At 43.3% G+C, this 16,566-nt stretch overlaps 1 protein-coding gene across 1 annotated transcript in view; it reads right to left on the bottom strand.

Moving 5' to 3' along the window:
- The window catches only part of LOC139393039 (LHFPL tetraspan subfamily member 3 protein), a 32,683-nt gene extending 17,946 nt beyond the window's left edge, over positions 1-14,737 (bottom strand). Inside the window, exon 1 of the mRNA XM_071141365.1 lies at positions 13,747-14,737. Within this exon, the coding sequence (XP_070997466.1) occupies positions 13,747-14,176 (430 nt within the window). The 5' untranslated portion in view covers positions 14,177-14,737. The remainder of the gene's footprint in view (positions 1-13,746) is intronic.
- Between the last annotated feature and the right edge of the window lie 1,829 nt (positions 14,738-16,566).

Raw genomic sequence — 16,566 nt, 5'->3', positions numbered from 1 at the left:
TACAGGTAGAGGTGTTGTTTTCTAGACCAGAGTAACTGGGCCAAGTGTTCTTACCCTCGCTGCACCTCATTCATCATAAAATCCCCCAACAACAGAACCCAACAACGACAGCCAGGTGTCATAACCAGCCGGTTGGAGAGACTGATAATGACAGAAACAGGAACTGCGTGACAGTCTCTTAACAAAGCAAACTTAGACGCGCCAACATCACACATGCTGCTGCCACCTCGCTGCTTTTTTAATGGTTCAACATGCCTTTGTCCCTCCCCCCTCCTTATTTCCTTCCTCTCTCCAGAAGAGGGGGATACATCAAACCATTGCCTCCTTTGCTTGGCTCTGGTGATCCAGGAGATAAACACAGTTTGGAAATCTATAAAGCCAACTTCTCTGAACGCTGGCTGGGACATAGAGACTGGAGGAGACGTGGGGGTCAATACATCTATAGCCTATCACTACTTAGACTACAACAACACTGTCTGGATTGATGGATCAAACAGTGATTTTATCTAACAGCTGGTCTCATGGAATAAAAGGTTGAGAGCAGAAGGTTTGGTGGCGAGAAGAGTTCTCCATGCTGTATGCTAGATGTGCTTGTCATAGTTCATCAACATGGCCAATACAAGTCTACGTTAATGGAGAGCTTCATAGCCCTCATTTTAGGATGTTGAAGCCTCCTCAGGAATATCCAGCATAAGAAACAGATCTTGTTCACGCCTGTTTTCATGTGTGTGTCTTGTGGTTTGTTTGTTGGCACATGTAGGCCAAGGTCTGAGTTTTTGACAATAATGATCTCAATTTCAATCAGAACACCCTCATATCAAATCAAATCCCATTTTATTTGTCACATGTGCCGAATACAACAGGTGTAGACCTTACAGTGAAATGCTAACTTACAAGCCCTTAACCAACTATGCAGTTAAGGGAAAAAAAGTATTTACTAAAATAAACTGAAGTAAAAAATAAATAAAATAACAAATAATTAAGGAGCAACAATAAAATAACAGTAGTGAAGCTATGTACAGGGGTTTAGTCGAGGTAATGTGTACTCGTAGGTAGAGGTAAAGTGCATAGATAATAAACAGAGAGTAGCAGCAGTGTAAAACTGGGGGTGGGGGGACAATGCAAATAGTCCAGGTAGCCATTTGAGTAGCTGTTCAGGAGTCTGTTCTCTCTGCTACCGCAGTCTATGACTTGGGTGGCTGTAGTCTTTGGCAATTATTTTGGCCTTCCTCTGACACCGCCTGATATAGAGGTCCTGGATGGCAGGAAGCTTGGCCCCAGCGATGTACTGGGCCGTACACACTACCCTCTGTAGTGCCTTGCGGTCAGAGGCCGAGCAGTTGCCATACCAGGCGGTGATGCAACCAGTCAGAATGCTCTCGAGGGTGCAGCTGTAGGACCCATGTCAAATCTTTTCAGTCTCCTGAAGGGGAATAGCCGTTGTCGTGCCCTCTTCACGACTGTCTTGGTGCGTTTGGACCATGATAGTTTGTTGGTGATGTGGACACCAAGGAACTTGAAGCTCTCAACCTGCTCCACTACAGCCCCGTCGATGAGAATGAGTGGGTCTAGGGTTTCTGGGATAATGGTGTTGATGTGAGCCATGATCAGCCTTTCAAAGCACTTCAAGGCTACAGACGTGAGTGCTACAGATAGGTAGTCATTTAGGCAGGTTACCTTGGTGTTCTTGGGCACAGGGACTACGGTGGTCTGCTTGAAACATGTTGGTATTACAGACTCGGTCAGGGACAGGTTGAAAATGTCAGTGAAGACTCTTGCCAGTTGGCATGCTTGGAGTATACGTCCTGGTAATCCGTCTGGCCCTGCGGCCTTGTGAATAATGACCTGTTTGCTCACATCGGCTACGGAGAGTGTGATCACACAGTCGTCCGGAACAGCTGATGCTCTTATGCATGCTTCAGTGTTGCTTGCCTCGAAGCGAGCACAGAAGTTATTTCACTCATCTGGTTGGCTCATGTCACTGGGCAGCTTGCGGGTGTGCTTCCCTTTGTAGTCTGTAATAGTTTTCAAACCCTGCCACATCCGACGAGCGTCGGAGCCGGTGTAGTACAATTCAATCTTAATCCTGTATTGATGCTTTGCCTGTTTGATAGTTCATCGGAGGGCATGACGGGATTTCTTATAAGCATCTGGGTTAGAGTCACGCTCCTTGAAAGCAGCAGCTCTACACTTTAGCTCAGTGTGGATGTCGGCTTGCAATCCTCCCCCTTTTTCCTCCCAATATAACGATGGTCATTATGGCCAAACAGTTCTATTTTTGTTTCATCAGACCAGAGGACATTCAAAGTACGACCTTTGTTCCCATGTGCAGTTGCAAACCTTAGTCTGGCAATTTTTATGGCGGTTTTGGAGCAGTGGCATCTTCCTTGTTGAGCGGCCTTTAAGGTTATGTCGAAATAGGACTCGTTTTACTGTGGATATAGATACTTTTTGTACCTGTTTCCTCCAGCATCTTCACAAGGTCCTTTGCTGTTGTTCTGGGATTGATTTGCACTTTTCGCACCAAAGTTTGTTCATCTCTAGGAGACAGAACGCATCTCCTTCTTGAGCGGTATGATGGCTGCATGGTCCCAAGGTGTTTATACTTGCATATTATTGTTTGTACAGATGAACGTGGTACCTTCAGGTGTTTGAAAATTGCTCCAAGGAAAAACAAGACTTGTGGAGGTCTACAATTTTTTTTCTGAGGTCTTGGCTGAATTTCTTTTGATTTTCCCATGATGTCAAGCAAAGAGGCACGGAGTTTGAAGGTAGACCTTGAAATACATTCACAGGTGTGACAGTGAATTATAAGTGAAATAATCTGTCTGTAAACAATTGTTGGAAAAATGACTTGTGTCATGCACAAAGTAGATGTCCTAACCAACTTGCAAAAACTATAGTTTGTTAACAAGAAATGTGTGGAGTGGTTGAAAAACACGTTTTTATAACTCCAACCTAAGTGTTTGTAAACTTATGACTTCAACTGTATATACGGTCACTGTGGGGACGACGTCATCGATGCACTTAATGATGAAGCCATCAGAAGAATCCCAGAACATATTCCAGTCTGTGCTAGCAAAACTGTTCTGTAGTTTAGCATCTGCGTCATCTGACCACTTCCTTATTGAGCAAGTCACAGCTGTTTCCTGCTTTAGTTTTAGCTTGTAAGCAGGAATCAGGAGGATAGAGTTATGGTCAGATTTGCCAAATGGAGAGTGAGGGAGAGCTTTGTATGCGTCTCTGTGTGTGGTGGTCTAGAGTTTTTTCCCCTCTGGTTGCACATTTTTAACATATTGGTAGAAATGAGGTAAAAACGAATTTATGTTTCCCTGCATTAAAGTCCACGGCCACTATGAGCTCTGCCTCTGGATTAGCATTTTATTGTTTGCTTATGGCCTTATACAGCTTGCTGAGTGCCGTCTTAGTGTCAGCATCGGTTTGTGGTGGTAAATGACAGCTATGAAAAATATAGATGAAAACTCTCTTGGTAAATAGTGTGGTCTACAGCTTATCATGAGATACTCTACCTTAGGCGAGCAAAACCTCGAGACTTCCTTAATATTAGATGAATATTAGATGGAACGAAAGCCCAGCCAGCTGTATATTATCCATGTCATCGTTCAGCTACGACTCTGTGAAACATAAGATATTACAGTTTTTAATGTCCGGTTAGTCGGATAGTCTTGATCGGAGCTCATCCATTTTGTTATCCAACGGTTGCACATTGGCTTATAGGACTGATGGTCGAGGGGGATTCCTCACTCACCGATGGATCCTTACAAGCCACCCCGACCTATGTCCCCAATATCTCAGTCGCTTCCTCATGCGAATGACAGGGATGCGGGCCTTGTCAGGTGTCTGAAGTAAATCCTTCGCGTCCGACTCGTAAAAAAATAAAAAATCTTCGTCCAGTACAAGGTGAGTCATCACTGTCCTAATATCCAGAAGCTCTTTTCGGTCATAAGAGACAATGGCAGAAACATTATGTAGAAAATAAGTTACAAATCATGAGAAAAAGCACACACAATAGCACAACTGGTTGGGAGCCCGTAAAATGGGAGCCATCTCATCCGGCGCCATCATGTCTTTATCTGTAGTTAATTGTTAGCCTTTTTCCTCTAGTCATAATTAAACAACTCTAAACTGTCCTAATTTCTTAATTATGAATTCAGGAAGGGAAATGCTCAGGACTGGGTTTTTTACAAGAAAGCTGACAGGGAGAGAGAAGAGAGGGAGGTCTCTATAGACCTTCTCACCTGTGGTTGAGCAGTGAGATGCTGCTTGCTGGAATGGGCTGCAGCATTGTGTTTGAGTTCATGTGATTCCAAAGAGCAACTGAGTTTATTTTCCACCTGCTATCCCCTGCTTAAAGCAGATGTGAATGTATTTGCACGACTCAGGATTGCATTTCATCTAAAATTTCTCCCACAGGGCAACTTGAAAAACCAAACGCCTTCAAAGCCTTTCATTTATATTTGACACAACTATAATTTATTCACAAACCAGAGTTACGCAGTGTTATTGATATGGCTCACGCATTTCTAAAAGACCAAAAGGGATTCAAGATGATTCAACACATTCTACAAGGTCATGTACTTTGCATCTCGGCATTCTGCATTTTTTTAATGGATAAACAATTCTGACAGTGAGATCTCAATTGTGAATGCACTTTCTGCTAAGGTTCACAGACCTGGGGGAAATTCAGCCCAGAGAAAGTCACTCAATTGTGGCTCTATAGAGAAATCCTTGTTAGACACACCAAAGTTAAAGTCATGTCTTTCACATACGTACATGTACAGTGCCTTGCGAAAGTATTCGGCCCCCTTGAACTTTGCGACCTTTAGCCACATTTCAGGCTTCAAACATAAAGATATAAAACTGTATTTTGTTGTGAAGAATCAACAACAAGTGGGACACAATCATGAAGTGGAACGACATTTATTGGATATTTCAAACTTTTTTAACAAATCAAAAACTGAAAAATTGGGCGTGCAAAATTATTCAGCCCCTTTACTTTCAGTGCAGCAAACTCTCTCCAGAAGTTCAGTGAGGATCTCTGAATGATCCAATGTTGACCTAAATGACTAATGATGATAAATACAATCCACCTGTGTGTAATCAAGTCTCCGTATAAATGCACCTGCACTGTGATAGTCTCAGAGGTCCGTTAAAAACGCAGAGAGCATCATGAAGAACAAGGAACACACTAGGCAGGTCCGAGATACTGTTGTGAAGAAGTTTAAAGCCGGATTTGGATACAAAAAGATTTCCCAAGCTTTAAACATCCCAAGGAGCGCTGTGCAAGCGATAATATTGAAATGGAAGGAGTATCAGACCACTGCAAATCTACCAAGACCTGGCCGTCCCTCTAAACTTTCAGCTCATACAAGGAGAAGACTGATCAGAGATGCAGCCAAGAGGCCCATGATCACTCTGGATGAACTGCAGAGATCTACAGCTGAGGTGGGAGACTCTGTCCATAGGACAACAATCAGTCGTATATTGCACAAATCTGGCCTTTATGGAAGAGTGGCAAGAAGAAAGCCATTTCTTAAAGATATCCATAAAAAGTGTTGTTTAAAGTTTGCCACAAGCCACCTGGGAGACACACCAAACATGTGGAAGAAGGTGCTCTGGTCAGATGAAGCCAAAATTGAACTTTTTGGCAACAATGCAAAATGTTATGTTTGGCGTAAAAGCAACACAGCTGAACACACCATCCCCACTGTCAAACATGGTGGTGGCAGCATCATGGTTTGGGCCTGCTTTTCTTCAGCAGGGACAGGGAAGATGGTTAAAATTGATGGGAAGATGGATGGAGCCAAATACAGGACCATTCTGGAAGAAAACCTGATGGAGTCTGCAAAAGACCTGAGACTGGGACGGAGATTTGTCTTCAACAAGACAATGATCCAAAACATAAAGCAAAATCTACAATGGAATGGTTCAAAAATAAACATCCAGGTGTTAGAATGGCCAAGTCAAAGTCCAGACCTGAATCCAATCGAGAATCTGTGGAAAGAACTGAAAACTGCTGTTCACAAATGCTCTCCATCCAACCTCACTGAGCTCGAGCTGTTTTGCAAGGAGGAATGGGAAAAAATGTCAGTCTCTCGATGTGCAAAACTGATAGAGACATACCCCAAGCGACTTACAGCTGTAATCGCAGCAAAAGGTGGCGCTACAAAGTATTAACTTAAGGGGGCTGAATAATTTTGCACGCCCAATTTTTCAGTTTTTGATTTGTTAAAAAAGTTTGAAATATCCAATAAATGTCGTTCCACTTGATTGTGTCCCACTTGTTGTTGATTCTTCACAAAAAAATACAGTTCTATATCTTTATGTTTGAAGCCTGAAATGTGGCAAAAGGTCGCAAAGTTCAAGGGGGCCAAATACTTTCGCAAGGCACTGTATACATTAAGTACACAATTCTGACACTAAATGCCCTGATTTCTAGTCTTATCTTTAGCGGTTGGTGTTTGCAGCAGAGCTTTTCCATGGTTCTCTTGCTTCAGGTTGTCTGCTGTCTGACTGTGTTAGGGAATCTCCTGCTTGTAAAACAGGATTTCTTAAACTATGGGTCGGGACCCAAAGTGGGCATGGGCATGTGAAAGGTGGTTCGCAGTTATGAGAATACATCCATCATCACACATTATTTTGTTCTTAATTTGGGTCGTTGGATGACGATTTGGGTTACGGGAGAATGGTCAATTTCACACTTGGGTCTCGCGCTGAAAAGGTTTAAGAACCCCTGCTGTAGAAGATTAAGTTGTTGATATATAGATCTCTAAGCACTGGGGATGAGCATGACAGTGCCAGAGCTGCAATCAGGACCTCAGGGTCTGCTCCTCCTCTGTAACAGCACTAATGATCTCTATGGAACCAGGGTAATCAATTCTTAATGAACCATGGAAAGACTTCTGTCTGTCACCTGACATGTCTACTGCTGCCATCTTAAATCCTACACCACCACCACCACCACCATCTCCTAGGGAGATTACAACCTAGCTAGCTAGTTACCATGGAGGTTTCTGGGACGATCTGACGTTTTAACGTGTCACTCTGACCTTAAAAGCGCGTCTCGGCAGACATTTGGTGCACCACTGCTAAATGAATGTAGGACAAACACTGACATTTGATGTTCTTGTCAATGCTCTATTATAGCTTTATTTCAGCACATATGTCAGCACTTGACCATAGCAAAAAGGTTTTGTCTAGCTGCAGTAAGACAAACTTAAAAATTACAAGTCAGTTGTGTCAACTTATTTTTACAATACTACAGTAGATGATAGCTACTTCTACAAGTGACCTACAATTAAGTTCTACATTTGGCATAAACCCACCTGCTTTAAATAAGTAAGCTTCTCTCTGATCAGGGTTAGCTGAGTTGTATCAGAGAGAGAGAATGGAGAGAGAAAGTGAGAGACAGGCAGTATTTTCTCTTCTTGGGAGAAGCTTATGCTCCTTGAGATTATCACTTTCCCCTGCTAGGGGATTTGTCTCTGATCCCTTGTGCAGTGGTGGGTAGCCTAGCTATTTAGTGACGCTCCCTTGGGGACGGATGATACAGATGTAGGATCTTAATTTGATCACCCTGTTGCAGGAGAACTTAACTGCAATGCAGGAAATGTCAAACTTGTAGTTTATTTGAGGTTTATTAAAAGCCTTCGGATGTTTGTAATTTCCACTTTAGATTTTTACTTACGAAAAATGTATCAACCCCTACAAAAATGTCCATTAATTATAATCCACATAATAATTCACATTTCCTATTGCTACAAGATTATTTTCCTGCTGTAGCATGCTGGCACTGTAGCAGACTAAACAAGATCTCTATTGCAGAGTAGAACATTTGCAGAGTACTGTAGAGCATTCATAGATTACTCATTCTACCCACGATTAATTACCCAGGTAGTGCTGGCAAATACTGTGCACGCAAAACTCCCAAAGGATAACTGTCAAATTTGTAGGAATACACAGACAAAGCCGCACGCACGTACGCACGCACACACAGTAGACAAAAGTGTTAAACAAATCAAAATATATTTAAAATTTGAGATTCTACAAAGTAGCCACTCTTTGCCTTGATGACAGCTTTACACACTCTTTGCATTCTCAACCAACTTCATGAGGTAGTCACCTGGAATGCATTTCAGTTAACAGGTGTGCCTTGTTAAAAGTTAAATTGTGGAATTTCTTTCCTTCTTAATGCGTTTGAGGCATCAGTTGTGTTGTGACATGGTAGGGGTGGTATACAGAAGATAGTCCTATTTGGTAAAAGACCAAGCCCATATTATGGCAAGAACAGCTCAAATAAGCAAAGAGAAATGACAGTCCATCATTACTTTAAGACATGAAGGTCAGTCAATGCGGGAAATTCCAAGAGCTTTGAAAGTTTCTTCAAGTGCAGTCGCTATTTTATCAAAGTAATTGTGTGCACCAATACGATAAGATCACAACATCTTTAAAACAATTTCCCACATCTGAATAATAAGACTGCATATAAACCATCAGATCTAGTAATGAAATGTTATTGAAGCAAATCCCAATAATGGCATCTACAGTCATCGCAGATGCACAACCATGGGAGATTCTCTCCTCTTAGCACAAACCCATCTTATGGGTTATTGGCAGGTACAGGATGTGTCAGAATGACATCCTAAATCTGGCACTGTATCTGCCACCTCTAATCCACAGGAAGATACATAATACACCTACTGCTCTGACGCCTTCACACCTCCTGATGTACAACGTCTGCTTTCTGATTTATTTACCAGCTGACAGTTCTATTAAGAGGCATGCTATAATGATTATTGGGAGCAGGGTTTGAGAAAGCACACATTTCATGCCTGGCAGGCACACCATCTAACTTCCTGATGACTCTATTGGAGGCTTAAATGTCCATTGGCCCATTGTACATAACATTACACTCTAAAAGGATGGTGTGTGTGTGGCTGACAGCGGGGCCTGGTCCGGTGCTTTGCTGAATGGGTAGGGAACGGAGAGAGGGATGAGTTGAAGATGAGAGAGATAGAGGGGTGGGCCCTTTTTCTCTCTCTCTGGAGTATACTGTGGGAGAGTCTCTGATCTGTGGAGAATGCTGTGGGAGAGTCTCTGATCTGTGGAGAATGCTGTGGGAGAGTATCTGATCTGTGAAGTATGCTGTGGGAGAGTCTCTGATCTGTGAAGTATGCTGTGGGAGAGTCTCTGATCTGTGGAGTATGCTGTGGGAGAGTCTCTGATTTGTGGAGTATGCTGTGGGAGATTCTCTGATTTGTGGAGTATGCTGTGGGAGATTCTCTGATCTGTGGAGTATGCTGTGGGAGATTCTCTGATCTGTGGAGTATGCTGTGGGAGAGTCTCTGATCTGTGGAGTATGCTGTGGGAGAGTCTCTGATCTGTGGAGTATGCTGTGGGAGAGTCTCTGATCTGTGGAGTATGCTGTGGGAGAGTCTCTGATCTGTGGAGTATGCTGTGGGGGGCTCAGTGGGCTTGCAAAGAGCTGGAGAAGTGAGCCGGCTTTCATCAGCCCCATTCACAACTCCTCTTGATGTCCCACCACTCTACTACTGCTGTCCTCCAAAACTCTGACTAATGGCGCTAGAGTGAGTGTGTGTAGCTGGGACTCCCGTTTGGTCATGTTACATCATCTCCCCAATCATCTCAGGCCCAGCCAGCCAGTCCATCACGCTACCACTGACAGGAAGGATAAGAGCTGGTTGATGCCATTAGCTATTGACTTTAGTGGTACTATGACACACACAGCAACTGCCCACTGGCTTAGTGCACAACCTTGTAACGTTGTGAGTGGAGAGGGAGGCTAAGCTCTCATTTATGGCAGGTAATATTCAGTTCAGAAAGACATTGGTGAAATATGTAGCCTGGTCCCAGATCTGTCTGGGCCCCGAGCTTGAACTTCTAATGGCATGGCTTTCTTCCTGACCTCATCTCTTGATAGTACTTTTCAGCATTAATATTTTAACTATTCTTATCTCTGTTTTTTTCTGCAAATCCTTCTTTGTGACCATCACTTTCCATGTTCTTTAATGTGCTTCTATCTTTTCCTCCGTGCTGGTCTTCATCCCCTCCCTTAGTTGACATCTCTTATCCACCTCCTCTCTTTCCCCCAACAAGGCACCATGTGATGTCTCTCACTTGCCTCTATTTTAAAGAATTGTGAGAAATGAAGAGCCACACTGTGCAAAGATCCCCAACAGCCACAGTACTGTATGAGTGCTGAACAGACTGTGTGTATTTAAATGCCAAATCATGCAATCTCATGCATAGGCACGAGTTGGCCCAATCCCCAGACTGAGGGATTGTGACAGACATCTATGATAAATTAAAGACACGGTAAAGAGAGCACACACACACACACACACACACACACACACCCGAATAAATAGACCAACAAACAGTACTGCCTGTAAGCAGCAGAGGAGCCAGACGGTGACAGCAGCTGTCTCCCATTAGTGGGAGACAGAAACCAGAAACCTCTGGATCAATAAACCACGAGCAACCAAATGGGCCTTTTAATGTTTGATGTTAATGCCAGCTTCTGTCTCAAGGGGCCCATTGGACCAGTACTGATTGCAGCAATGTGCGGCCACTTACCCGTATGGGCAGCCTAGTAGTCCAAACCGAGCCAGGAAACAGGTCGTTGAAATGCCTCCACAACACACTCAAGAGCCCCCCTGGTTCCTTTGTTTGCTTGTGGAAGCCATATCCAAACGGAGCATGAAGCCCCTGCCGAATACATGAATGATAATCACCTTCCTGTGTGTTCAGGCATTTGCCTTGGTGAGGATCGGAAATAGGGATGGTCAGCGGAGTTCTTGTTTCCATCCAGGATGGCGAGCCGAGCACCAATCTGCTACCTCACTAGAGCCAGACAGGCAGGCATTGTCATGCTGCCTGAGCCGACCCATCCATCACATCCTCCACTAGAGTGGAGAAGCGCCTGGCATTTGGTGGAAGTTGTCACAAGACTAGTGTGACTATCATCGACCGACCATGCAGTGTGGTTGTCATGGAGGGGGCTGCCTGTCAGTCTTAGTTTGGAAGTTAATTGGTCCACAGTGAGGGGGTGGTCAAGGCGACACAAGGGGGAAGGGAGGGAGAGGGAGGCTGGAGGGAGGCAGGGCGGATGGTCCAGCTGCTCCAGTTTGCAGACAACTACTGAGTGCAGACTGAGAATGTCTACCTGAGAAGTGCTGTGTGCAGTGGGACAGTTAAGCAGATTATTCAACAGTGTTACTCGTAGTAAGGAGACTTCTTTAGATATTGTATTGCTGCAGCCTGCAGGGGCGGGAACATGTCAGTTGGTTTCATGTACATTTCCTTGAAAAACACACCTGCACAGAAGCAGACATTTTGAGAGCACTGTTCTGGCGTTGCTGTTCAAATGCCTGCAGGTGGATTGTTCTCATCAGATGTTCAGCTTCTCCTCTGCTTTTAAGGAGAGGTGCCTCTGCGCTATGTGCCGTCTTTGACAGCCACTCACAACAGCCAGTTACTCCTGGATAAGTCTGACTACACTGAGCCTCGAAGGATTTGACAATCAAACCTGGGATCTGTGGCTGCAATGAGAAAATAAAAGTACACTATATTTCCAATTACTACTCCCCGGGAACGTCTTAATAGCCAATTTCACAGTGACCTCAACATGACATATCTGAGAGAAGGAGAATTGAGAGAGATAGAGATTCAGTGAGTGAGTTGAATGAGGCAGCGACTGCCTGAATGCTGATGATGCATGTCATTGCCACGAGCAAAGTGCTGTGATGGATCAATAAAAGACAAGGAAGCAATGAGCAGCCAACAGGCCCCGAGCACTCAGACCTCTCATTGTCATCTCCAATGTTGACACCTCACCACACAGCACTCCATAAAACCATGCTCTGCAGCCTTACGGTGCACTTATGGTACACTGTGATGCCATGCCATATTTCTTGACAGAGCCTTCGGGTGGGGGGGTGTTTAGGCATCATACAGGCCGTGTTAGTCAGTTTGTTGATCAACCCCCTGTATAGTTTGAACATGATCAGATCTGTACCATATTATGAAGACCGTATCCAGAACATCTCAGAGTAAGACTGCTGATCTAGGATCTGTCCATATAATCATACTCATTATGATCTAAAATGCTAAACTGATCCTAGATCAGCACTCCTACTCAGATATACTTTTGTGGATATGGGCTCTTCCCTGTGAGAGAGGGAAACCAACCAAGTGGTTACCACTGACTCCCTTCCACCACAGTGATAAGCAGTGTCTTTCTTTCATGTGGAAAAACAAGGTGAGGATATGAACACCCAGGCTGTGCTCAATGGCCAGGGCTTCTGTTTTAACTCAGTCTGGGACGAAAATGCTGTGGAATCCTCCGGATAATCTCCATGCTGGTGTTTATGTTCAACATGAATTTACAGCGAGGCTCCTGCAGCTAAACAGACGGGTGGATGGTGTTGTGGGTCTCAGACCAAGCAGCATTAACACCATTCATTATGTTTTTTTAATCAGTGGTTTGTGTTACTTGCTACAGAGATGAGTTGAAGGATCATTGCCTTTGATTGATCACTGGTTGATTGTATGCACCCACTTTAAAGCCACAACCTGGAGTCTGTGTGCATTCTTTACCAGTTTAAATTCTGCAAAGTAACTTTCACTGTGATGCTTGTTTACAAGCTTGGGTAAATTCTGATGTATGAGAGAGCATTACATGCAATCATGACATGCAGGTTAAAACTTAAATCAACTGTGCATCAATGATATTCATTTTGGGTGGCTCCAAACACATGACACATTACTGGATATTTTGCTGGGAGATTAACATTGGGTTGTTATTTTACCTAACATTTAGATATCTTTAATTCATCTCTTATCGTGTGTTTTTCAAGCATCTATGTGGGTTTGTATCTTCCTGATATACAATAAGGAGGGGACTTGCAGCACCTCCAGCATCTCAAATAGTACCACGTTTATTTTTGCAAGGCTTGTACATGCAACTATGGCCGGTGTGGTTTGCGTGTCTGGCTGTATTTTTTGTGGTTGTCTTTGCTCCATTAATAGATGTTTTAAAGATAGTGTGACAGTGTATGATGGTTTAAGACAGATAAACAAACATGGCTGTCATCTGCAAGGAGCTTTTGCTCATTTTATATAAATATATTTGCTTAACCTACGTACTTAACCCCCGACATACACTTCTCATAAAGCTGACGTCAAGTATAACACTATCAACCCCACTTAAAGCTAGAATCCGTAATTTAAACAATAAAAAGCAAAGGGCATCCCCGTCCGTTCTGCAAAGAATCTAAGGGATTGGGCTGGATAAATGTAACCACTCTAAAATTCACAGACACAGCTATAGATGCAAGGACTAACCACTAATGATATCGAAAGCATAGTTTTAACCATGTTTTTAGGCTATACAGTGTTTGTTTACATTTACGTTGTTTATCAACATTGGAGTAAAACAAGCCTATATTTAGGGTTCTGATGGGGCACGACAGTTGGACTAAACTCATGAGACATTTATCAGTTATATTCTTCAAGAATCAATTGGCAGTTTATAATTTACAAGTTCAAGAATGGATGTAGCAACTAAGGATTCTAGCTTTAACACATTGTTATAATTGCTCCTACCTGGCTGATTGAACAGCTGGAATATAGAGATGTATCTCTGGTTGTAGAACTGCTGAAGTTCTGAACTCCTTTACCAATATGCAGACGGGGAGAACTTACCCGCAGCCAGCTGCATCCAGCCGCAGATCTTGTAGACCGTGCCTGTGCTGCAGAAGAAGAAGAGCGTGAAGCAGCCGATGCATCCGATGACCAGCGCCATGGACATCCCGATGAAGAAGGACGCAGCTTTGAAGGCGCCGGAGGGGATGGTGCTAAACTCCATGAAACTGCCCTGGCACGTCAGGTCCCGGGACAGCCCGTTTCCGATGCAGTAGTGGAAGAGGCCGAAGTAGCCGGCCTGCGGCGTGTCCATCCCGTCTCCAATCCAGTAGGGCTGGATGAAGCACACCACGTTGACTATAGCGAAGAGGATGGTGAAGATGGCCCACAGAACCCCGATAGCGCGGGAGTTCCTCACGTAGTTGGTCTGGTAGATTTTGGCAGCCTCGGAAGCGGGAAGCATGGTTGTAGGAGCCCCAGGCACCATCATTCAGTCTCTAAAGGTTTTTACATTTACGAACTGTTTACACACAGAGCTTTAATCAAGCACAAAGCACATCCCGGCCGCGTCAATGTGACATGATCTCCCCGACAAAACTGCTCCCTTCTGGGCGAGTGTTTAGCCTACTAAAGCCTTGCAGCTTGCACTGTGCTTGGGTCCGCCACCGTTTTCCTTATCTTTATTGAATGGTAGGCTGGGTATCCGAGAGATATTACGAATAATACTGAGGAGGAATCTTCTGAATGAATGATCACTGAGATAACAGCATGTAATAATCACCGGGTGTTAATTCGAAACGGCCATGCATTTCGCAGATACACTACAGCCATAGTAGGCTAAACAAACACCATACGGTCAGAACTGCATTCGATTGAGGGCGCACAGAGATGAATAATCCATGAAAAATGCTAAAGTCCACCGAGAGCGGTTGAGATCCCCCTTCACAGACGCCGCAACAACCTCATCTTCCACCGAATACCAATTTTCCCGAGGTGGAGGAGGTGCGTTTAACTGAGATGATGAAGTCGTGAGTGCTGACAATCTACTCACTATGCATCATGTGCTCTGCGTCCATATTTGACCAAAGAACACCTGTATTCCAGGCAGGCGCAGTCCGACTGTCACAACCCATAGACCTATCAAAGCCCCTCTGATAATGCACCATGCGCAATATAGCCTATCCCCTAATCCCACTCTCGCATGCTCCAGTGCAATTATGGAATGGGAGACATCTGAAATAAAATCGTTAAATCTAAAAAGCAACACTCCTATTTGATTTAGTCTAGATTGGCTCTGACTCGTGAGGCAGAATATTGAAGTCTCAGCTCTCTCTATCTCTCGGTGTTGATCTGTGTCCACCGAAATAGGAAGGCTTCTGTCGCAAAACAAGACGCGATGGTATTTAGCGTACAGTTAACAAGTGCACATCAACAACAAGGGCAGGCTATACAACTCAACCCTGCGACATGGCATTTTATCACAAAGTCATGATAAAGGCTAATTGGCTCAACTTAATCAATGGCTAGGTAATCACTCTAAATGCATCACCTGTTTGATAGCCTACTCCAAGTCTCCAACTTTGTGTGCTATGCAGTTGGCAACAGTATGCACAGTGCTCAGTGGTACGGTTGACTTGATGCTCTTCTTGTTGATCACTTGATGATTCTGAAGTGGCTTTGACTGTTCTGCCAGTACCTTCTCTCAGTACAGTCTATTCTTATTCAGGATTAGCCTTCTCAAAGCTGCATGTGGCACGGTAGAGGTAGCCTATAGGCCTAACAAGAAAAACAAACAACATGTACACATGAATGAAAGCATTTTATGTTAATTATTTAGGAGAAGGCTTGTGGTTACAATTATTTTGAAACTGATAAAAACTTTATATTTACAGTAGCATACCTATGAGTTTATGAGTGGTGTAAGACAAATTGAATCATTCTCAATGTGAAAAAACAAAACATAGAAATTACAAACTTCATAGCTGTAAAAGAAGACAAGCAGCCCATCCACACAGACTCTGAGCAAAGTGTGTGTTCAGGTTTCCTAGATGGGTGACCCGTTGAAAATCATGAAAACTATGAAACCTTGCGCTAGAATGATGTCTGCCATCCTGTCAATTATAATTCAGCAATCTAACTTTTAGTGTTAAAATGAAGTTATTGTCAGTTTAAAAAATATATAATAACCATGTAAACATGTATTTCTCGAAAATCAGATGTATAGTACTGTCCCAATTCCAACTAATGGTGTTTGAATAGTGGCACTGGGACCAAAAATGGGACCAAAAATGCACAAAATAAACCTTTAATCAATTTAAATGTAATTTCCTTTATTCGATATTCTAAAACATATTGAAATATGTTGTAGTTGTTCATAACAACTCAAAATAAATTATAGAGGCTATATATCACATAAACAGCATAGGATGATGGTGGAAGGAATTGGAGGAAAATAACAAGGGTAGGGTCAAGTGATCATGACATGAAAGAAAGAGAGAATAGAAAAATGTATGATTTTTTTAAATGAATGTATGAAAAGAATAATAGAGGTGTTCCAGGATCAATTCAAAGGTGTGCAGACTCATTTTAGTTCGATTTTTACCAAGAGCTTGGAATCTCCCCAAATCAATATTCATAGGGCATGGGGTGAGTCTAGTATAAGGTTACTGTCACAACATGGTGAAAACTGAGCGTGTTTTATACAGTATATAGGGCAAAGCCTTTACAAAGCCGTATAAATGATTTCACAACAAGTGCCAGGTGAAGTCGGACATTAATGCATTTCTAATGACAAAATGTTGTCCCACTTCATCTACTAACTAGCCTGTAGTGTCCCACTGTAAACGCTATGGCCACATAGCCAACCAGCTTTTCCTATCA

The sequence above is a fragment of the Oncorhynchus clarkii genome, chromosome 33 (assembly GCF_045791955.1).
Source record: "Oncorhynchus clarkii lewisi isolate Uvic-CL-2024 chromosome 33, UVic_Ocla_1.0, whole genome shotgun sequence".
NCBI classification, from domain to species: Eukaryota; Metazoa; Chordata; class Actinopteri; order Salmoniformes; family Salmonidae; genus Oncorhynchus; species Oncorhynchus clarkii.
Note: the sequence above shows the minus strand (reverse complement) of the source record. Positions and strands in the feature narration are given on the sequence as shown.